Here is a 24,008-nt window from a genome sequence, read left to right as displayed (position 1 = left end):
TCGTTACGTCCGTGGCTCCTAAGAGAGACCATATACCTGTACGATTTTGATCGCTACACCTGTTTGAGCGATAACTGTAAAGCGTGCCGGGGTTGTTATACAACTCATCGTACGGCTCCGCCTTGTTGGTAATACGACGCATCCATAAAACGGTACTTGGATGGTTCGATCGTGCCGTGGACTTGATGAACGACGGGTTTAGAACGCGGTACGACTCTGCAGCGACCAATTCGAAAGCCTCCCCGTACGATCTCAGCTTCGCTATGGGAAGCGTTGAAGCATAAATATTTCTTCCCCGATAAAGCGTACACATCCCTCGATCGATATCGGTACAATAAACTCATCGATTAAAGTCGCAAACTCTGGAAACATTTAACGAGCATCGTACGACGCCATTCCGTTGTAAAAGTAATTCCAGATTGTACTTGGATTAATTTTACTTTCGCGAATGGCATTCGTATCTTAGAAATCCCAAGATTATCAGCTGTTGACGGATGATATCGAGCCTTTTATCGAGGTAAGAATCCGTGCTTTTAACGAGGACCATCGACGCCACTGCGAAACACTTTGTTTCGTAATCGAAATTCCAACTTTTATTCTGGCAGCGACGGACAGAGAAGTTGTCTTTTAGAATTTCGTCTGTTTTGCACCGATATCCGAAAAGCGGGGACCGTTTGAAAGCGTTTGAACGATTTGCAGACACGCGCGCGCGCGCTCGAGCGATTCGTCCAGACGCGATCGCTATCGTATTGGAAAGCCGAGAGTACGAATCGCGGTGGATGGTTCGAGTTTCTCCGGCTAAGAGAAACTGGTTGCAAGACGTTTGGTTCCGTGACCAATTAAATCGAGTGCGAATTTGCACGCTTACGCTCGTGCATTGTCAACCGGAAGACGCGATGGACATCGTCCTCGCGTTACGTGTCTTTGGACGAGAACCCGGGTACCTGTTACGACACATCAGCGTTATCCAATATCCACGATTAGTTATTTAAATAGCAGTTAATGCTGAACCTCGTCCATTATGTAGTTGCTCGTGGTGTAATAAAATCGATATTAGTATCAATTACCGAGTCTGAACTTAATTAGTCCGAATCGTTTCTGTCCCGGACGTGTCTATCGTTGCGATCTTGACCCTTTGTGGAACGTACGTATACTTGACGTGGCTATTAAGATTCGTTTCTATCGATGTTCACGATGCGAGAGAAATCCGTCTTTTTGTTTATGAAATACGTTTTCACGATAATGCGATGGGCCCCTCGATTATCCGACTTAATATAGTCGTGGTTGCGTAATCGAGGGATTTTTCTTCGTTTTAGGGCAACAGGTACATTACAAATAGACCGATTACTATCCGATTTATGCGATCGTGATACATGTTACAGTTTTTATCGCCACTCGGGTTAATTTATGACGGTTCTTGCTGTTAATGTTATAAAGTCTCGTGTCAATAAATCCGTCGATAACGATGCACTGGATCGGATCGCCTGTTGATCGTAAAAAAAAAGTATACGTTCGTAATACACAGTACCAATGTTTCGGTAAAAAAAGTGGCCTTGCACGCTTCGCGTACAGACCGATTTTCGCTGGAACTTGTTCACCGTGTTTTCCCGCGGTCAGCACGGCAGCCTTCTCGGCGAGATAAATCGAATAGTCGGCCGATAGCGTATCGAATCGACTGGCGAAATTGACGCGCGTATTGGCGCCAAGACGCGCGCGAAACGCCACGCTTTAAAGATAGAACTTCGCCTCCGGTATTAAAGGAACCGAATCGTAACCAAGTAAAATATTCGACCCTCTATCTCGTCGTTTAATATCATTTAGAGTTTTTACTCTCTCTCTATTAAAAAAATTTCAACAGAGCGCCACTGTTCGGATCCGAGTAAAATTTTATCAACGGATAACCGATAAAGCCAACAGCAATTTTTAACGAATGGTTAAATTTTTATTCGATATATTCTCCTGATATATTTAATTTTATTACGAGTAACGGATAAACAGTTGTTTACCTTTTGTGTGTTGTTCGAAATTGTATTTGCGATACAAATTTAGCTTGTCTCTGACGTTGTTTATGCCCACGTACGAACGAACGATTCGTACAGTCCGGGTACCGCGATAGCCAATACGAATGAATTCGTAAATTCATGCATGAATGAAAATTTAGTAACGGATTTTTTCGACCCACGTCCAGGCGAGAGAAACCGCGCGAAAAAAGTTAGTTGACGAACGAATCTAAAATTTTGATTCCGTCGTTCGCGAACTAAATTTGCCCAACACCGGCAAACGGCATACAATATACGACGTCTTTTATAATACTTTCGCAGAGTCTACGGAAGTCAGTCAAGATTGTATGCCGTTCGTCGACAATTCATTCGGACCTGAGCTGCGACGAGAACGAGAAGGAAAGACTGGTTCGCCTTCTTTCTCGAGTTTCTGAAGCTGTCTGAAGTACCGAGCTCGCGTACACACGGTTCGTGTATTGGTACGCGTCAGCTGCCCCCGCCATTTTACCAGCCGGTATGGTAAATTCGTCATAATTCGGAGCTCCGCGAGTTTAGCTTGGAACGGCATAACGCATAATTAAAAATAATCCGAAATAATTCGGGTCTGGTCTCATTTCTGAGTAATCCCGCCAATCCATCGATAATACTCGCACGAAGATATAACGAAAAAAACATAAAAGTATCTACTTGGAATTAACGACTATCCGATACGCGCTCAACGATCGCTTTGAAGTCCGGCCAATTGGGTTTTCTTTTCACAGTTGTCCGCTGCTCGAATCGACGGGGGATGATTCTTTTGTGCCACAAAACCTTTCGTTGTGCCACAAAATTCACACGAGTTCCTAACACGTGCTCTGCCATCGTTCGATTGGATTTATTTACAGGAATTATAAGTAAATTTTAAAATGCAAAGCATCTTTTCGAAAATGGTTCCCTTCTGCAAAAATTTTCCAAATTCAACCGACTCCACTGAGATTCGATAACGTTTCACAATGAGCTTAAAGGGAGAAAGCCTCCTCGTTAAAATAGACGTCGCCGTTACACCCACGCAACACATCGGAACGCGTTAAAGAGTTACCAACTTTCCCAATTTTGTCGCAAACGCGTACAAACGAGACCCCCCTCGCGTCGATGGAAGATAACGAACGATCGAATTTCATTATTCTCCCTTTCATCGTGTCACCGTCCGTTCGCGAGCCGGGGCGACACAATGAAAAGATTTACTGTACTCGGGGCAAAAGTTCGCGCACAGTCGGGCACTGGTGCTCGATCACGCGGTTTCGTTCCCGTCGTTGCGAACGCGTTAAAAATAAACGACGATCGTCGGTGACTCGGTCGATCGAGCGCGAGAGGGTTCACGAGGGGGGAAAAAAAACGGGGGAACGACCGTGTTTTTCGACGAGCTTCCAACGCTGGAATCGAGCGATTCGCGTTTCCAGCCGGTCGATCCGGATTCTTGCGACGATCTCGCGCAGATCTCGGCAGATTTCCCTCGAAAGCGTTCGAAATCGTCAAGACGCGTCGTGCAAGGGCCTCGAAAGGGCTTTCGCGCTCCCATTGTTCGAACGAGCGCAGCCAGTCCCGCCGTTTCACGATCGTAATCGCGTTTTTCAGCCGCTGATATCGGCGCGAGCGCGTAACTCGAACCGGGGCGGAAAATAGGTCGAGGGAACGAGCCGCGTTCTTTCCGCGAGCCAATCGAACGTGCTTCGTCGATGCGTTCTCGTGAACTTTTTTTTTTTCTTCTCCCACCATCCCCCGGAACGAAACTTCATCGCGTTCATCGACGGCTCCTCGAGCGACGCTCGACGTCGCTCGTCGCTTTGCGTCGGTTTAATTAACTGGCTCCGGGAGATTGCCGCTCCACGAGTACGTACGTCGACTGGAAATCGCGCGAATATGAACCGATGGCTCGATATTCCGAACACGGATCCGCGTGAAAGAAACTTATTGGAAGAATCGGCGAGTGCGAACGGTGCCCCGTGTGTTCGAAAATATGGGCTGCGAATCGATGGAAACCGATTCTCACGGAAAAAAATATTTGCGAAGAACGCGGTGTTCGCCCCGGCAATGTTTAATTTATTAGCCACACAACGCCGCCAATCCGAGTGTACTCGGTGCACGCGTATTCTATAACCGGTGGAATAAACATCGAAAACAATGAAAAAAATCATGGGAGTTTTCAACCAACGAGTAATTTCACCCTAGGTTCTCCAAAGACCATGTTCAACAAAATAAACTACGCTCGCGAACACCTGCGTTCTTCGTTCATTTTTTTAAATACGATATACAAGTATATAACTATAATTTAAAAAATATTGTGTGCGACTCACAGAAGTGGTTTCCTGGCCCTGCGTAGTGGTGGCCCTTGTAAGCTGCGAAGAGTCCAGGATTGATTCCAATCTGCGACAGAAACGAGGCGCGTTATTCGACGCGTCGAGAACTCGAGCGAGTTTCTCGTACCTTTCCTCGACGTTTGTTCAAAAATATTACGTAAAGGCTAGAAACATTCAACACTTCGGTACACTTATTATTTAACAATACCCTCGACGTCGGTGTCGTTCAAAAGTTCGCCGGCATAAATAAAGCAAAGGAAATAGCACCAGCGCCTCCGAGCACGGTTCAGGAAAGCATACATAATGGCGAAGCTCTTAATTCAGTTTCATCGTCGTTCATCGATTTATTCCCCGCGCGGAACGCCTCTCGTCTTCAATCTTGCAGAAATTATTACGCGGCAGGCTTATTTCCAACCAGTTTCCGTGCCCGTCGATAGGGTTATTGTCTTGGCAACTTTGCTCGACGGACGTACTTCCGCTCGATCCCGTGGAATCGTCGGATGAATTCAATCTCCCCGCGCCGACGAGACCTTTTCGAGGATCGAGACTTTGATTCCGTCGTTTCGATGTTCGCGCGGGATAATTCGAAAAGAATCGCCGGGGAAATTCCTGGCCCCGAGGACACGGAAGCGCGATTCTTCCGTCGACGACTAGATAATCGAAGGAATCTATGAATGTAAAATACCGTAGAGGGAGGGAGGGGGTGGAGGACGTATATACACGTATATCGCGAACGTTGCTTTTCGCAGTTCCTTACGGTGAATTCCTTTCCCGACACGGTACACGCGTACGGATTTCACGTGCACGGTTCTTACCCGCGATTATGCAACGCGGTAGACACAGGTGTGGTAGTACCTGTTGCGCAACCACATTATCTTCGCTCTTCGCTTCGTCGGTTGGACAATTAATAACGACAAAGTCCAAGGATACGGGACAGGGACGCCGTTAGGCGCGCGTCCTCGGCGTCGCTGCAACTTTCGGCGCGCCGTTTCCGACACGGACGCCGCGCAATCGTCCGCAAAAACACCGGGTTCCGCGAGCAACGCGTTATTTGTCAAAACTTTTTCCATTCAAAGAACCGTCCGTGCTCTTACTGCGCGAAAGTAGTTGCACCGTGGCTCTCCGTTGTACCTTCTCGCTGCATTTTTAAAGAACTTCTTCGCCGAAGGTCTCGCGAGTCGACGGAGTGGTCTGCAATTAGCGATAATCGTTCGAACGCGAGTCTAATTACCAGTCGGAATATCATTTTTCTACCGCGTTTTTCGAACAAAGTCCGCGTCGAAGATGGGAATGAGGAATTCAAATTTGACGAAGTTGTGGCAGTTGAGGGGAAACGTGATAAATGTAAGTTCAAATACGAATACAGAGGAAGGTCTATAATATTTGAATGATGTAGTCAGTAGACAAACAGGAATGATTCAGACATCTCTTCCTATTAATAGCAGTGATCATCGAAGTTTTAGTAACTGTATATTTTTCAGCTTTTTACAGCTTGTTTCGCTTAAAATTTTTTGTTCAATTTATAATCAAGTATACAGGGTGTTCGGCCACCCCTGGGAAAAATATTAATGGGGGATTTTAGAGGCCAAAATAAGACGAAAATCAAGAATACCAATTTCTTGATGAAGCCTTTGTTAAACAGTTATTAAGTTCCGATTGTATTGAATTTTTTTCTCGAAACTGAGTAGGATTTCGGGGGTATGTCTGTTGACCAAAAATGCTTGCAAATGACTCCCGAAACCGAAAATAATTTTTCCAGAACGATTTGAAATTTTTGAATTTAATTGTTAATAATTTTTTAACGAAACCTCCATCAAAAAATTGATATTCTTGATTTTCGTCTTATTTTGGCCTCTAGAATCCTCTATTAAAATTTTTCCCAGGGGTGGCCGAACACCCTGTATGTACAGAGCGAGACACCTAATGTATTCAGGTTGAACAGCTGATTATACCTTGCACGATGAGTTGTTACATGCAAGATTGTTAAGTTATCAACGCAAACATCAAGAAAGAACGATCGAAATCTTCAAACTACTCGGTTAATGGAATATGCGTGTATTTTTGTCGTTGGAAGAGTACTTGTAAATATTTTAATGAAATTAGGATTTTCCATGAAAGTAATAAAAGTTAACCTTGGCATCTCCGAAGCGCCCGCGCTTGGAAAATAAAATTAATGTGCAGCCTAGTGACCCCCTCGAAATTATGCATTCCGTATATAGCAATTCGTCATACCGCTTATAATTTACAAGCGTGAAATTAATTCAAGGCGAACGTGTTAGGTGCTTTAGTCTGTGCATACCGTGTATTATTATGTTTTTAATTATCGTACGTCTTTATTGCACACGGAGATGTGTATGAAAGATGAGTGACATTAAAGAAATGCTGTTTTTAAAAAAACACCCCAATTTCGAATCAATCACGGTAAACGTCACAATATTTGGTCTATACATCTCGGGCACAGACATCTTTTTACAAGCGTGGGGGACAATATAAAGTTTGGAAATCATCGACTCGAGCCAATTTAAAAAAATTCTAGGGAACGAGTTAAAATTTGCTAGACTCTGATGTTAATATTAAGGGTGAATGGCAGGAATGGAGGACATTGTTCCCATCGATTTCGTTGGTTCTGCAGGACGATTTCTGCCCTCGCAGAAGATAAGTAGGGTGGCGGTTCTTGGTTGGGAATCGCGTTATATCGTTTGTCGCGTACGGGTGGTTAAGTCCTCTCCCCTCCGTACATAAAGTACGTATCGCATTAGCGCGTTAACGCCAATGCGTTAGCCGGTCGGCCGGCGTCGAATGGCGCTTCGGCCGGGATAAACGAGGATAAAATGACGGGGGATGGGCGCGAGGGTAGGGTGTGGAATTGTCGCCGATTGAAAACAACGCGCGTCGATGAGACTCGACCCGGCCAGGTCTGGGTTAGGGGGCCGGGGGTGGCTCCAGAGGTGACATGGGACGCGGAGGGCGCATGGGAGGGTTGAAATCGGGATTGTCCAGGGGTAGAGGGCCCCGACGAAGGCCGGCCGACACCGGTGTCCCGCTGCGTTCGATTACAACGGCGCCCGTAATAACCGAATTGCCCACGGCCCGTTAAAGCGTTTACACCGTTTGACGGATGATCGACCACGCTGACTACACGTTCCGCGTAATATATGAATATGAACCAGCCGCTAACGGACTCTCCCGTCACCGAGTCGTAATTCTGTCGTTGCGTTCCACCTTCCCTGCGGCGCGATCGCGAGTAAATATTCCCTCCGCGAGTCGCGTCTCCGGGCTTACGACGAAACAAACATTCTGAAAGGCAATTTTTTTTCAGGGGTTCTTTCAAGTGTTTGGCGTAACGATTTTTCTATCAAGTTTCAATGCGTGTACAGTAGGGTTCTGATCATCCGGAATGTCCGAATAGACATTGGACAACAAAGAAGTTACCCGCTAAATAGTTGACGAATAAAGCGTAGGAATTTTATATATTTTACTTTTCATTAATAAATTGTATTACTACATTGCCCATAGTAGTGTTTATTAAAACTCCTAAACGAATTTTTAAGAAAAATCGACAGGCGAAAAAAAGAAATTTCAAATCGTTCTGAAAAAATTATTTTTAGCTGCGGGGGTTAATTACAGTCATTTTTGGTGAATACACATACCCGCGAGATCTCACGCATTTTCAAGAAAAAAGTTTTTTTTTTCCATCGAAGAGTATCTCCGTGGGAAGACGAAGTTTGAAAAACGCAAGCAGAACGGGACATTCTCGAGCGATTTCTTGTCCCCGAGCTGTTCACTTCCTTGTCCCGCAGGGTCTCACGTGGTATTCGCGTTGTACGATTGTGCATTTACGCGACACGCAATTATTTACAAAATTCCGCGTTTCGTCACCCAGAGCGCGTGGAACGCGCGCGGTTCCGGCTGTTTAGTCGCGTTTCGTCTCGCCGTTCGCGTTCCCTCGAACGTTACAATGTTCCTGCGCGAAAAGCAAACCGGACTACGGAGCGCAGGGGGGCCGTTCCAAGTTTCCCGCGAGAAATAAAAGTACCCCGTCGACCGAGAAACGTGTCGCGGAATCGCGCCCGACGACGGATGCGTAACGATTTCGATCGGCACGGGTGTTGGGACGAAACGACGCGCCGCTGGTAGAAACGCGAGGGCGCACGGAGTTCGCGCTCGTTACCAACGTCAAGCGTGATAACCGAATTGGGTATGGACCATTAAAGCGATTACGACACCTGACGAACGCGCTACAAACGGCCATTTGTCGTCGTTACGTCCCTACCGTCTCGCTACCTTCGAGATGGATTTTCCTGCTAACTAGACGTCCGTTATGCCGACGGCTAATCGGATTAATCGTTCTCCGCTCGCGAAAAACGACGCGACGGAATCTCGCGGAAATTTACGGCTCGACGGAAGTCGATTAGGAACACGCGAGACACGATATAAAGATGTTGTCGAATCCAGGCTTGCCCTCACCATTCACTTCTATACGTATGTCTTAGGCTTCGAATCAACCCTTATCTAGTTTTCTACAAATTCCCTTCTACCTTTTTTGCTTTTCTTAGTTCTTTGTCTGTACGAGCCACAGTGATAAAACTAAAATCACCCCTTCTAGATCAATTGATTTTATAAACACTATCCGGAGTTTACGTTACGGTTCGAGCGTACGAGGGTGGTTCAAATATAAACGAGTCCTTTCGCGCCACGACAGTAAATATCGCCGTCGCTGTAGCGACGCCTAACTGTTTATTCGTCGCGTCTGACATTGTTTGGCGTTGTGCGTGCGCATCCGCGAGCGGTCGTTTATCATTTATCACCGTGAGCGTGCAACAAGTACCAAGTTCGACCGCGCGACGAATCGTCATTAAATCGTCGGGCAAGGAGGGCTCTCGTACCGATCGAAAATTTCGCTGAGACTGCAAGAAACTGCTCGCTAATGATACGTTATCGCCGTCTCGAGTATTCGAACGGCACACATTTTGTCGCGAGGCCTGCGACCGCGGCGTACAATTTAACTCATGATCATCGATCACGCAGCGGTACGACGCCGGAGAAAATTGAACGCGTTCGCGAGTTTATTCATGGCGAACGACGAATCACGGCGCGTGAAATTACCGAAACGAGAGAAATTAGCTTCGAAATTGGAGAAAATGTTGTAAGAGTAACGCGGCATGGGCACGGTTTGACCGCAGATGGGACGATCTTTTAGAAAATCAACGATAACGAAATTGCTTCGTGGCTCTTTTAGTTTCCCACGAGCATTTCGAGATGCTTTTTAAAAAGAAAAAGCACGCCTGTGCCTCTTGGTCGTGTTACTTTGACCATGTTTGAGTCGCGATTAGAAATTTTCTGCGCTCTGGGCTTGCATGGAAAGGAGTTCTAAATTGTAAAAAAGTATAAGTTATCTTTGGATATGCAGTTAATAATTTTGCTGCGTCCCTAATGCTTGCAATCCTTGCTATATCCTCCAGAAAGGTGTACGAGAAAAGTCGATGAAGCGAAAGGGTTGAAAATCACCGGAGAAACAAAATGGAGAATGTTTGAGGAACTTACTATGATAATGTCGAGGTTGCTGGTGAGATGGTCCGGGAGGACACGCTTGCTGACTTCCTCCTCTGGCATACCGTCGAATCTGTCGTGCTTCTTCCTCTCTTTGTATGTCTTTGCTCGCTTCTTGGCCTCGGCTAGTTCCGCCCTGGATCAGGATTGCTCAAGTTACACGGGAGATTAGAAATTTCGTCGTATTTTAAGCGGCGCACCGTTATCGTGTTTAGAATTTAATCGCTCGCGGCCGCTGTTATCGAATTGAATTAAATTACAAGGAGACCTCCGGCTTTGGCGTACCAGTCATTTGTTAAGTAACCTCTGCCGATGGGATAAAGCGACGCTGTAACCGCGTTACGAGATTTGATTCGAGCTACAAGGTGTCCCGTTGAAAGCACCTCGATACTTTAGGTAATAGAAAGAAACGCTCGTGATAATTGGACGCTTTCGTTCTCGTTGGAATTCGACGGAGAGCGCGAAAACTAATAGCTATTGTTGTTGCAAAATTACAATCTTCGAACTGCTATTTGACAGACAAAAATTCTAAAAGATTGAGAGATCAATAAATACGATGTATGTAGCTACCATCGTAATGCTATTAATTATCAACTCGATACGAAACCTTGACCAGTAATGAAATGTTTTTTTAAAATTCCAGTCCCCGAATTTGAATTCTATTCAGCACACGTTTCGTCGCTTGGAACGTAAATGCGCGTACACGATGTTTCGCTATCGTTGGATGTAATCTCTGTCTAGCGGAATACACCGTGCAGCCGGGATTAGTAGTTTAAGTAACGAGATCGTCGCTCGACAGAACGAATCGGGAAGTCATCCCGAACCAATCCGATTTCGGGCGCGGTAAGAACAAAAAGGAAAAAAAAAAAATTGTTCGAAAAAGCGAGTATTTTTTCCCCCTCGAAACCGCGTGCAATTGAGCTTGTAAAAATCGCGTGACGCGGAAATTGACTGCAGCTAAATAACGCGAACTGGTCGCGAAAGACCCGCGGTGCCATGCGACGAATATTCCAGATAATTTCTGTTTTATTGTTCATCGATTTAATCCGCGCGCGTGCCGTACGTTCGGACGTAAAACTGGTTACAGAGGCGTTCGTTTTCCGATCAATTACCGAGAGGACTCCGCGCGCTTCCGTTTCGAGAAAGGGGGGTTCGTTTCTACCCTTCGTACCTTTGTTGTTTCATCTTTATTATTTAAACGTACGATTTACAAGGAGAAAAGAAAAGTTCCCACCCCCGTTGGTTCCATCGGTGGTTGAAACGCCGTTTTTCGCGGTGGAAAATGGGCGTCGGGGGCATTGTTTACCGCGAGAGCTCGCTTCTTGGCTGATAAACTAAAACCCTCGGACAGTTATAATCGAGTCTGGTCGCATCGACCCGCGTCTATCGACCTCGCCGCCTATTATTATTTAGAACGAACCGTAGCCGTCGACCGCGAACGACGAGCGTCCGCTTGCTTGCCGAAATCATGGCCCGTAAATATGCGATTCCTCCCGTTAACGCGATTATCGAATTGCCCGAGCGTGTCGCGAACCCCTGCCCTTCCTTTACAAGCCTCGAAACCTTTTCGTAATAACGACCGCGTACCCGTACACCCTCGAGGTTTCCCCTCGCGAGACTTTTAACCTTACTTTAAACGCCCAAGTTGACTTTGTCGGATAGTTTGCATAATGCGAACGATATCTTGGTCCCGGGCTGTGCAATTAAGGCGAGTTTAAATTCTTCGGAGAAACTGGCTGAACGAGTCGTTTCCAACGATCCCTGGTCCCCGGGCTTTATCATAAACGTCTTGTCCCCGTCGACTGATTCTGGATTAAGGGCGTCGCGTGCCACCGGTGGGTTTTAGCGTTGTTTTTCGTCGATTATCGCTCACCGCGATAAAGAAGATAACGAATTTCTCTGAAAAATCATCCACGATACTTCGAGTTGGCGTTGTAGCGTTTTGTTAGATCAGAAATAATCGACGCGGGTTTTTCATCGACAAACGATCGCCACGATGGGTTGGTAAACGCTAACCCAAACACAATTCGCGAAGCCGGAAATCCATGAAAAAGAGGTTATTGGTTACTGTACGGTAGAATTCGGTAAGAGCCGTGCGCGCTGCAGTTTTGAAAATCCTGCTGAAACTATCACGGCCGCAAAGTATTGTGTACACTCGGACCGGATGCATGAAAAACTTCATCAAACACAACCTGCGTCGGTCAATAGAAGAGGATCTATACCGCATCACGCGTCACCCGTTCAGAAACTAATCCACCCGGTTTATATTACTTCACCTCGTCCGTCATGTTCCCAACACTCTCATTAACAACGGATTTTCACACTTGTCTACCTTGAAATTCCTAATCGGAACATATTTATTAATCTCTATCAATCGTTCTTATTCTGGCTAGAAATTTTCAATCGAGCTACGATTATTTCGCCAGTTATTTCTAAATTAATCGCGTTTCTACCCCCGTTGCGAAGTCGATCGAGGCTCGTAACGATTCGAAAGAATTTACTGGGGAATAAAACTAGCAAATTCTTACTCTTCCGGTGTGAGAATCATCTCGGACTTTCTCTTGCGGCCTCGCTTCTTCGGCTGGTGGGCCGCCATTTGCGGATTCATATTGCCGTTCATCACGCCGAGGTTCATCTGAAGATGTTGTGGCCCGGATAGTGGACCTGGCGGCGTCGACGTAGGCGTAGCAAGGGATGTTTGGCCCCCGGAAGGACACGTCATGTTCTCGGGATTGCCACCCGGGCTGCTGGCCGTCCTCATCCCGCCCATCGACATCTCCTCGTCGACGAACGAGTACGGGTCCACCGGGGTCTCGCACTTGATCGCCACCTGGAAATTTCGTTAAACACCTTTTGTTCGATCGTTCGTTACGCTTAACTCCTATAAACATTAGAGGAAAGCAAAATTATGCGAGAGAACAGCTTCTCGTTTGCAAGAGGAACTCTCCGTATTCAGCTTTTCGCGAAACTGGCTTCCCAAATGATTTGCGAGAGTATTTTATAGCGAAATAATTATGTATCCTGAGTGTCTATAGAGAGCAGAGAGTTTAGAACCACTATAATACCTCTGCCAAGCTACTTAACACCGACCGGTTGAATGATTTATATTTTTTTGTAAAAAACTGGACAAAATTTGGTGCCAAATTCTGGTTAGCTTTCGATGTAAATAGGAAATATATGTATAGCAAAGACGAAAGGAGAGAATCTTTAGTTTCCACTGTCTTAAAACAGTCTAACTACGCGTATTAAAATAGTTAAACTTTGGAAGCGTGCTGTTCCGAAGCCACTAGTGCTTTATCCATTTTTGAGCCACTGTTAGCGGCGGCAAGGCCTCCCCTTTAAAATGGTTTTTGGTTTTTGTCGATCCGACTTTCCGTTTCGGAGATATCGTAATTTATGTAAAGAGGTATTTTTTAAATTCCACTATCCACGCTCCGGCCGCCTTAGAAACGTGTGTTAACGCGTATTAAAAATACTAAAACTTTAGACGCGTGCAGTTCCGAAACTACTAGTGTTTTATTAATTATTGAGGCATTGTTAGCGGCGGCAAGGCCTCCCCTTTAAAATGGTTTTTGGTTTTTATCGATCCGACTTACCGTTTTCGAGATATCGCAATTTATGTAAAAGGGTATTTTTCTTAATTCGACTATCTCTGTCTCCGTCTGACGCGTCGCGTCGTACCTCCTTGTCGCACGTGAGTCGTGACCGAGTGACCTAGTTTCGGGCGTAGTATTTCCAAGAATTTACTACTACGCACTGTTTACTATTTTCACGCGCGCGAGTTCATTGATTTCGCGATATAAACAAACGCTTCGATCCCTCGTATTTCCGGAACTAGCCACCGCATCGACTTCAAAACTAAAATCGCTATATCTCCGGAACTAATAAAGCTATCGACTCGCACAAACGCTCATTTTAAAGGGCATTTCATCCCCTATCCAATGACTATACTAGCTACTATAATTTTTGCTGTCTTCTGTGTTTATTCTCACATTTACTTTGACGCTATGCACCCTAAGCAGTTTCAGCGCTTCCTATTGATCGTACGACTGGTGTGCGATAAAACTGGATCATACATTGTTTATTTAATTGAAAATTAATTTAAATTTATACACCACAGTTTGAAAGTTGATTCTTGTTTTTTTTTTAAATAATGGTACAGTTTCGAGCAGTGGTTCCCAAAGGAATTTGCAAGCTTCTCCCAATAGATTTGTTATAGTTTTGCCGAGTATAACACTGTGTCATTACAAATGAATAATTCAATAAAATTCGCTACACTTTATTGCCTTTAGAATGCGCGAACATAAATGTGAGTCTCAGGTCTGGTTCCCGGGATTTAGACTTTCATCAAACTAACGAAGTGCTGCTTTTTCGCGCGGATTTGCAATGCAGAAACGGCATAACAAATTTCCAGGCCTCGCCGTGCCAGGTATTTTTTTTTTATTTCCTCGCATAACACGCTCCTGTTACGCTTTCGAAAACTTGTGGACCCTCGCGAACACGTTCGTGGACCCCCAGGGATAGACGAACCACAGTTTGAGAAACACTAATTTAAGGAGACCGTGCCAGAAGCAGTTCTTAATCACGAATAATTACGGTAACACTCGTATCCGTGTTCTCAAGTAACAAAATACATTCTTGAATACGTCGCAATGGAATTACAGAAGATAACCTCCCTTGCACCGACATTTTTCTTCTTTGAATATTGTTTTATGATGTTCAATTCTATTCTGTGACTTTTACAGAGATATTTGTTCGGTGTACTATTATATTATAGTATGTATTATATTATATATTTGCGGTACAGCTCCATCCGATAAGAGTCGCTTCTCTAACGCGATCCGATACTGGCTATCTTATCCAAAGAGTTTTCAAGAACGTAACCCTGCACGAGGGAACTTAACTCTGGTAACCGATCTGTTATGATTTAGATTGCATTCTCAACCCTTTGACTACCCGCGACCCACATACGTAGCTCGCACACGAAACACCGATCATTTTTCGAATCAACCGAACGACACTCGAGGCACGTGGCTTTGACACAAACCCGAAGGTGTCTCGATAAGAATGTGAATGTTAATGAGTCGCTTCCTATTCACTCGATAACAATAGCGATCGCTGCGCTGTTACCTTTATTCTGTTTTACCAGACACTCACTTTGTCGCACGTCAATTACACGCGCGGCTAATTTGCATTTTTATACACATCGATCTTGTCGTCGAAAGAAGGATCGTCATAACGGATTTTTAAATTCTCGAGCAGCATGTTCGAGCACGACTCGGCGTTAAACTACGTGTCAGAACAATAGTAACGCATAATAGAAGCAGATGAAAACCTACAGTAACATCGAAACGCTCGTGTCCAGTATGGTTGCACGTATCAAATTCGTACGTGTCGATATCTCGATGAAGAAACTGTACTAGGGAGGGTTAACCCATAAACACTTCAACGAAAGAAAAAGCAGAGATGGAAATAAAGTTGAGAAAATTTTGCTGGTTAATGGATCGTCGATGAAAACTTTTTATCGAAAATAAATTGTGTACAAAAGTCTGGACAAGGAAGAATAATCCGAATGTAATGTCATTATTATACAACACAATAAATCGGTTTCCCGATATTATCCTTTGGATGGTCGCGAATATTTTCAGCCGTCTGTCGACTCTTTTTCAGAAGACTTGTTGCTGTAGCTATACTTAGGTTTATGCGATCAACGTCTGGCGTTCCAAATTTACTACCGTATCCGATGTTTGGTAGCGAGATTTGCAAATTTAGATCCTATATTTATTTGTGGCTGAATCGACGTCCAGGTTGGATCTTTCAAGATCTTCCTATGTTTGTACTTTACAGTTTGTAGTTTACAGCGTTCTGCCTTCATCAAACAAATTAATATCCATTCGAACGAAATTTTTATCCAGTCGAACGTCTTTTGTAAAGTTTGGAGACGATCTATTTTCTTCGGTGAGGGGGGGAAAAAATGGCGGTCGAGTGCATCTTCTTTGGCCTTTGCGCGAAAATAAATTAAGACGAACGCGGTACCATTATCCCCGAGATATTGTCCGCGACCTTCGGGCGAATCGTGCGCCACGAAAGAAGAAAAGCAAGGGATAGCCTTTATCGGCGACTGGCAGACGTCGCGGACGATTATCTTTCGGTTTTTTAGCCTCGATTTGAGGTTATCTGGGAGCAAGACGCTCGCGTGAAACGTACGACGTTGAAAAATCGAGACGATCTGCTGTTTCCATTTCGGCGTGCCAGTGTTTTTCAACGTACGAGGAACCTTTTGGTCCAACGGAGACGCGAAAGAGAACGTTTCACGCGGAAAAATGTGGGCTGTTCGCACACCTGTAACACCTGTTTCACTTTTCGCGATTCCCTTTCGTTCGAAAGCCTAGTAGTTCAAAATAGTGGACCATTGATTCTCGAGAAAATCGAGTTCGAGAACCGGAGGACCGAGAGTTCGGAACCACCCTGTACATTTTGTACCATCTCCCGATTGCTCGTAATACCGGTTCACCTTGAGAAATGTTGCAAGTTGCGTCCAGTGCGATACGGTTCAATTTCTTTCTTTTTCGCCGTCGCGGCGGTTTGGATTTTCGAAACCGCGTATCGTTTATTTTTTTCTTCTTATTTTTCTTTCGATCTTTCGTATCGAGGAGCGCCCAGGTATGGATGCGTGGATCCCCAGATGGATTCGCGCGTCGTCTTATGTCATTCGCGGATCGCGAGAAACAACGTTGCATAATCGGACGGTAAAGCTAACATCAAAATGCAAATCAACCGCACGGCGTTACGAAATTACCCAAAGTGCCGATTGCGCGAGCCTTTATCGCTCAATTTATCGGCCATAATCCTGATCGGGAGTCGGCCAGATCTATAGCCGCGGCGAGGACCGATCGTACGTTGTCTTTATTGAGCAATAATTTCTGTGTTTTATTCCCAGATATTTCTTCTTTGTAATCGCTGATTACTCGCGGCTCACGGTTACGTGTCCCGATTAATTCAGCGACGTTAACCGCAACCATTCGCGGATTTTATCCTTGCTATCTCGGATTCAATGACGAGGAGGCGATCGTTCGTGAGAAAAATGGCCGCTCTTCCCTTTAATTTCTACTCGACTTCGAGGAATCGTTCGTTTGGATCGAGGAAATCAAACGCACGATACGTTCTTTTATTCTCCTTTTAAACACCTGAAAGATCTGTACCTTTCTTTTATTTCGAAGATATTATGAATCAAGTTTCTCGTTCGAAATTGTAGCAAAGCGCAAAAAAAGTTAAGTTGTTCTTATTAATAGCGATTAACTAAGTTGTTTGCTTAGTCTCTAGCTAAACGTAACGTGTCCACTGATAAATAAATTGTATTTATCGCAAATTGCAAGTAGTATGGTGAGAGAGGAAAAACGAGGAAAATCCTAGCAACGTCTGTAATTTTCTCGAAGTAAAATTTGAGGAAGGGGCATTTATTAAACCAAACAAGTGGTGTAATTATATTAAGTAATGTCGTCAAGGATACGGAATACTGGTACGTATTGCAACGAGCTATAAAGAATGCCCCTGAGTGATGTTTACGATGTGAGAGAAATCCATCTATTCGCTCGTAAAGCGTGTTTTCACGATAGCAATGCCACTAATTATAGTAGCACGTGTATGATACGAAATCCTGACCAGTAGTGAAGTAACCTCGTTTAAAAGTTCTCATTCTCTCCACTCTAAATATCGTAACACGATATTAATCACTAGAATCGAAGATAAATATTCATTATTGCATTTACGAATGATTTATTTTATTCGTCAGAAAAGTTTATGCACGACTGGTTGAAATATTCGTGGCTGTCGAATCTTGGCAGTTCGTACAACAGGCTACCCAAAGACACCTTTGAATATTCGATTTCCTACCGAGTGGATAATTCGGAACTGCTTCTGACACGGTGTGCGCGAAGTCGAGGGAAATTTAACAATGACGAAGTTCGGTCGTGGCTTGTCGCGACTCTTGTTTCGAGGCGAGAGATGACTGCGAAAGACAAACACGGAAAAGAAAGATTCGAAGAAACGAGTACCATTTTTCGAAACCATTACAGTGAAAAAAGAAAACTGCACGAGCCACGAGCTATGAAATAGAAAAGAAACAGAGTTCTAATTGTTCCGCGTTCAAAAGTGAATGAAATATCTAGATACAAATAATTCCGTGCGTGGCTCGATTTTTGAGAAAATTGATCTTGAAACGCGTTCGGGGCACGCGCACGATTTGGTCGAAACCAGTTTAACCACTTCGAGGATACCGGGCGTGTACGTTCGGTCGTTAAGTTATTTCGATATTCATAACTGGATTTTCCAATGATACGATACGATAGCATGGTCGTAAAGTGGGTAAATGTCGTGGGTCAATATCAGATTGAATTTTTGCTCGATTCCTGCTAAATAATTTGTCCTTAACGTGTCTATTGCGCTTGTACTAATTCATAAAATTCTCCCTGCCATACGGCGCTAGCGAAATTCAGATCAGCTGATTCTCAAATTCGACTAGGAAACGTCCAACTGAAATTGGAAATTGTTTCTGCACCAGGAAACAATCGTAACCATTTTCGATAGTTTCGTGGAAGTCGTTCGCGTTGCATATCGAATGATCTAATGATTTCTTCTGGACGGGAATAGGTAAAAACTCACCTGTCCGAGGGTGGAAGCGGTCGAGCCAGGTTGCTGGGGTTGATGCGCTGTCGCCGATATCGGCGTGAGGGGCGTGTGCGGCGTGTGTGGTGTGTGCGGTGTGTGCGGTGTCAGCGGCGTGTGGTACTGCTGACTGCTGTCACCACCGGTGCTCCTCATCTCGAGATCCGGACTTGTCTCGTATCCGTCATCCCGCGCTTCCTGCTTCACCATCACCCCTGCGCAGAAAAAGCCATCGCGGGTGTCCTTTCAATCTTCTCGGGCTTTATCGTTATCAACGTGAATCGCGAAAAGTTCGCGCCCCCGCACACCAACTGTGGACGCGAGTACACCGAATTTCATCGTTAACTCTTTCTATTTTATTTTTCTCTAGTCGAATTATTGGCACAGGTAACAGTTTTAACTGCAAGATGAGGGTTGATCGTCGATTTTGGACGTTCAGGAAGAAAATTTTCTGGACACGGTTTACCCGGATGCTCGAGATACCCGAGAGAGACTGGATATCGAGCGATATCTGATGACGCGAGGTGACTGGGTAAAGTCGAATACCAACGCCACGCGATATATATACATATATATTACGCAATTGCAAGATTTCAGAGTCTTGCAGTGTTTTGATAATTATAAATAATTAATTACTTCTGTCTAGACATCTTTCGTTTCGATAGAACGCTGTCAATAAATCAACGGATCCCCGGTTGTGCGACGCTCGCTAATTTTAAATCGTTGATTATTCTCGTTTCGTAGGCCGAGGAAAGAAGGAAACATGACGGATTGTTAGATATTAACGTGTACGAGCGAGGAAAAACAATTTTGTATAAAAATCAAGATACCCGGGTAATTAGTCGTTTACAATTATTGTGTGTCACGAACGTTGTACGTCCGTTGATTTATTCCTGTTAGCGAAATACATAGAGAGCGAAACAACTCCACTGTATATTTACGATCGGGGCTACGTTGGTTCAAATTTCCTAAAAAATATCCTTGTGTCGGAAATATAGACGATAAAAATATAAAATAAAAATATTCTACGGGCGGTAAGATTGTTATTTGAATCAGTGTTATTCGAGCAATTGTCGTTTTGTAAAGAATATCTTCTGATTTATTTAGCAATTATATTTGAGTAGAAGCAATTAGTGTACGATTATCGACGATTGTAAAATGTAGCAAATTGTGATTGCGCGTCCGGAACAGTGCCGGTGTCCGATTTTAACCTGTCTACTTGGGCCGTATCGGATGTCACGAGAAGCCACCAGGATCTCGAATACGCGGGTATCTCGAATATACGAGCAAAGTCAATAGTCCTACCAGGCACAGTGCTCGCAAAAGGATTCCCGGCGGTTACGTGTTTCTCCTCTCGACGTGGGAGGGAGAACCGAGATAAATTTCAGATAATACGAACGCGAACCTCGATAACCAGGGGAGACGATTAAGAACTCACTCCTGATTTTATCAAAATATTCCCAAATTCTATTTAAAGCGCTTCTGAATTTACTAAAAAGAAAAATACATCTCACGACGCGTCGATTACCGCTCGAAACTTGTTCGAAACTGTTTACAATAAATTAAATATCGCTACGAAGTAGCACGTCTCCGAGTTACCGATTACTTCCAGCTTTTTTACATTATAATTTGATCGAATAACGAATGTCTAGACTCGTTAAACGTATTCCTTTTTTCCGCTATCGTAGCAAAGCTTCGCCACAACGTCGCGTATTTGCAAATAAACAACATTCTTCCGTTCGTCGACGCAAAGATTCGACCGCCAGGAATACGGTATAAAAACTCGATACATATTTCACGCGCAAGTTTTGTCTGAACGTTTCTTCTGTCCGCGGAGATCCGGTGTTCTCCCGGCGACATTCCGTCCCCGATGATCGCGTTTTGACTATTTTACAGGTATTCTAGAATATTTTTATCGAACGACCGTCCGGGGAAGCGGCGCGTTATTTTTCCAACGGGCTTATCGCTCGAGGTATATTTTTACACCGTGAGTCAACTTTTTCGCAAGTGCGAACCGCGTTATATCTCCACGCTTTGAATAAAAGTGGCTGCACGCCGTAGGAAAATCGGAGCCCCGGCAATCCGCACCCCTTTTTCGCTCGCGATTACTTTTCTCCCGTGTTTCCCTTATTCCCGTTTCCATTCCCACGGTTATCGTCCGGGAAATATATTATTAATGTTCGGTCGGATTTCCTTTCGGTCGCGTGGCCCGCCGTGGAAAACCAACCTTTTCCTTCCACGTTCCATCCACCCCCGATCGAGTTTACCCCGCGACAACCAAAGGGTTGCTCGCCGAGTCCATAAAATTTCTTCCAATACACGTTACACGCAGAGTAAAATATCATTTTTAAATCGTCGCTTGTTTACATAGGAGCGGTGTTCGAAAATCGATTTTAATGTTGTGAAAATATTAGCGTGCAATCTACTAATTTTTTACTAGGATTTTTTTAATTAAAATTCACGCGTTCAACGATCATACGCTACAAATTATGGAAATCATGGCTCGACGACTCCCTTCGTTTGTAACTTGATCTGTCTCGGGTTAGAGCAATGTTTCTCAATGCAGGGGGTGCTAAAGTCCTTTAGGGGGATGTTCAGGGAACCCACAACAGAGATCCGTATGTAAAATTGCCGAAGTTTATGACTGATTTCCCCCTGAGCCAACCGAAGCCATTTCGATCAGATTTTGATCGAGTGCCCTACCGATATGTTAAAGAAACTGAATTCACGGTTTATTAACAACCCTTCTAGGGGGAAAAGCACGGTCGTTTTTCTCCCCAAAATTTAATATCATAACAGTCTTTCTTCGCACCTTTACTCTTTTTTACAAGTCAATGTTTTTCCTATATTTTGATACGGCCGGTTCCGAATTTATCGTACGATAAACGGGATCGTTGTTGCTGTTTATTGAACTGTTTCTTGTATGTTCTTGCATCTACTTTATCTCTGTATACTTAATTACAGTTTTATTTTGCACGGACTTATCGGAGTAAAGAGAGGTCAGGAATAAATTACTATTCTTTCTTTTAATTCGGCAGAATTTCTGTTGTAATTTCGTTCAACGTATCGTTATCTTTTCTTTATTAGTCATCTACATTTGAAGAAAGGAGACTCCTAATGAAGTACGCGCAATGCTTGGCGATATTCGAGCGGTAATCTTTCTCTTGAAAATGATGCAATACGGCACGATGTTACACCACCTTTTCACATAAAGGAATTTCTAACGATACCTCGTATCAACAATTTGCCAACAGATAAATTTTCTGTTCCAATTTTAAACAGTGATTAGGTACTAGATGATCGTCCAATGTCCAGATAGTCAAGGTCTTGTCATATTTTTATATCAAAATCAATTGTCCGTGCATCAAAGGAAAAAAATATGAAACTATCCAAGTGTCCTGGTACACGAGTATCATATGCAAAAATATTTAAATAAATTCCAGTAAAATTTCTTTCGTTAGAGGCGCGTAAAAAAGCGTCGACGGTATTTTATTTTTAAGGGTCCAAACTATAATTTGACACGAAAAGATGACGCGTGTAACCCCTTAATCGCCAGTCGCGGGAATACGTGGAAATTTGGGCAACAGCGAGCGGGTTCAGCCGCTGGCAAACGACGCGTAAAACCGTTCAATGGGCTACGAGAAAAATACTCGCGATAATCCCGAATTCCGCAAAAATCCCGATTTTTCTCAAATATTTTGCACGCGTCCTTTAACCCCGACGATGCGCGAAATCTTTCTGGTCATTATCGCATTATCGTTCGCACTTTCGCTGGCGGTCGCGCGACCGATCGTATTTCTGTTTTTAAACATCGTATCTCTTCGAAAATATGACGTACCGGAAAATGTTGCGCAATTTCGATCGAACGTCGCTTCCTGTTATTTTTAAACCGCCTATCGAAATTAAGTTACACGCGCCCGCCTCTTCGGGGCCTCTCGCGCGATTGCAACGCGGACCTTTAGATTATTCGTTTTAACGCGAAACATAACAAATAATCCCCGTTTCTAATATCTTTTTTTTTCCTTTAAATTCTTTGACTCTGTGGAAAGACACGGCGATAAAATTTCATAGCAGATTCCGATAAATTTGCGCTCTTATGTCTCCGGGAAATCCATTCCCAGCGAAATTCCGTCCGAAAAACGAGATTCGAAACTGAACGTTCTCTCGTACGAGCGAGTTTTTTCGCCATGCCAAACGCATAAGTCGCGAGAACGTCCAATGGCGGTCGACGGGACGAGGGGAATTGCTCCGACTAGCATATGCAAGGCACAATATACAAAATTAAAATCATATTTGATTCGTTATAACCTTTGTACGCGTAATAGCGCGATATTGGATTGTCACGGGACAGGGGTAACATTTTTTCATCGTACCGAAAATTTCCTCTGAAATATCGTCGTTATTATTTTCATGCATTGTCGACGTTTGACTGTGAGAAATTATTAACGCAGAGGAGGGGGCGTGGTGGGCGAGTGGGGGGGTCGTTCGACGCACGACTGATCTTTAAAAGTGAATTCTGCTAATAAATTGAACGCAATCGCTAATTTAATACGCAAAAACGTTTCCCTGCATTTTTCGACGTGCTAATTAATCTCCCTTTATTGCGAGATCCCCGTTTCCGTTGCTGTCGGAATCGCACCGCGGATCGTAACGTTGTTCCAAAGTCGATCTCACCTTGGGAGCCGGAGCAGTTCATCGTGGTCCCGTTCGGTCCTCCATTTTGCACCGGCGACGGGTACGACCTGAAAAAAGAAATCGAAAGGTACCGTTAATTCGATCCCAACGTTTCGCGCTATCCAACTCGCGATACGTTTGCCCGATTAACCCCCTTCGATGGAAAATTAAGAGACCCGCCCGCATCATTTCTTTGTAACGAACTCGATTTTCACGGTACGCGCGAGTTAATGCGCTCAAAGTACTCAAACACCGCGTTTGGGGAATCATTTGACGAGTCTTCGTTCGAAACTAAAATTATGTATAACCGTTAAAAAATAAATCGCAAAGAGGCGTTGGGCGTTAACGCTTCGTTAATAAATTACACGTTCTTAAACGGGCGAGTATTTAATAAAAATTTCAAAACCTCTGGAAGCGGAACGTTAAAAAGTAAACTGTTCTCGCTTTTCGCTAAAAAATTATTCGTTAATGAGTTTTTGGAAATATAAATCTGCGTTGCGTACTCTTCAGTTTGTATTTTATCGTACCTCGTTACACTTTAATTGTACGCTATTAAATATTCACGTTCGTTTTCGCTCTCTGAACGGTGGAAAATTGATCGTCTAGAAAGTTTTGGAGTTCGTACGAGCATCTTGTTAGAGTTTTGTCAAAATTGTACAGTAAACGTAAGATCCTCCACGGAATCCGCGAAGTGACATGTGGCTTTTCAATGCCAAAACGCTTCCCATCCTCGAACTGGGCGCTTACTATCGACTTCCTGTCACAGAACGGTTTACTCGATGCT

At 44.2% G+C, this 24,008-nt stretch overlaps 2 protein-coding genes across 2 annotated transcripts in view; one reads left to right on the top strand and one right to left on the bottom strand.

Moving 5' to 3' along the window:
* Window positions 1–24,008, top strand: part of Dnmt3 (DNA methyltransferase 3) — a 129,942-nt gene that overhangs the window by 17,429 nt on the left and 88,505 nt on the right. The gene's annotated exons all lie outside the window — the stretch shown is intronic.
* Tdg (Thymine DNA glycosylase) overlaps window positions 1–24,008 on the bottom strand; it is a 106,659-nt gene that overhangs the window by 25,602 nt on the left and 57,049 nt on the right. The window contains exons 2-6 of the mRNA XM_076763374.1: window positions 23,225–23,292; window positions 18,548–18,765; window positions 12,415–12,716; window positions 9,881–10,022; window positions 4,334–4,403 (exon numbers count right to left, since the gene is read on the bottom strand). Of these exons, the coding sequence (XP_076619489.1) occupies window positions 4,334–4,403; window positions 9,881–10,022; window positions 12,415–12,716; window positions 18,548–18,765; window positions 23,225–23,292 (800 nt within the window). The remainder of the gene's footprint in view (window positions 1–4,333; window positions 4,404–9,880; window positions 10,023–12,414; window positions 12,717–18,547; window positions 18,766–23,224; window positions 23,293–24,008) is intronic.

The sequence above is a fragment of the Colletes latitarsis genome, chromosome 4 (genome assembly GCF_051014445.1).
Source record: "Colletes latitarsis isolate SP2378_abdomen chromosome 4, iyColLati1, whole genome shotgun sequence".
In the NCBI taxonomy this organism is placed as follows: Eukaryota; Metazoa; Arthropoda; class Insecta; order Hymenoptera; family Colletidae; genus Colletes; species Colletes latitarsis.
The sequence above is the reverse complement of the archived record's forward strand: the minus strand, read 5'-3'. Positions and strand labels throughout refer to the sequence as shown.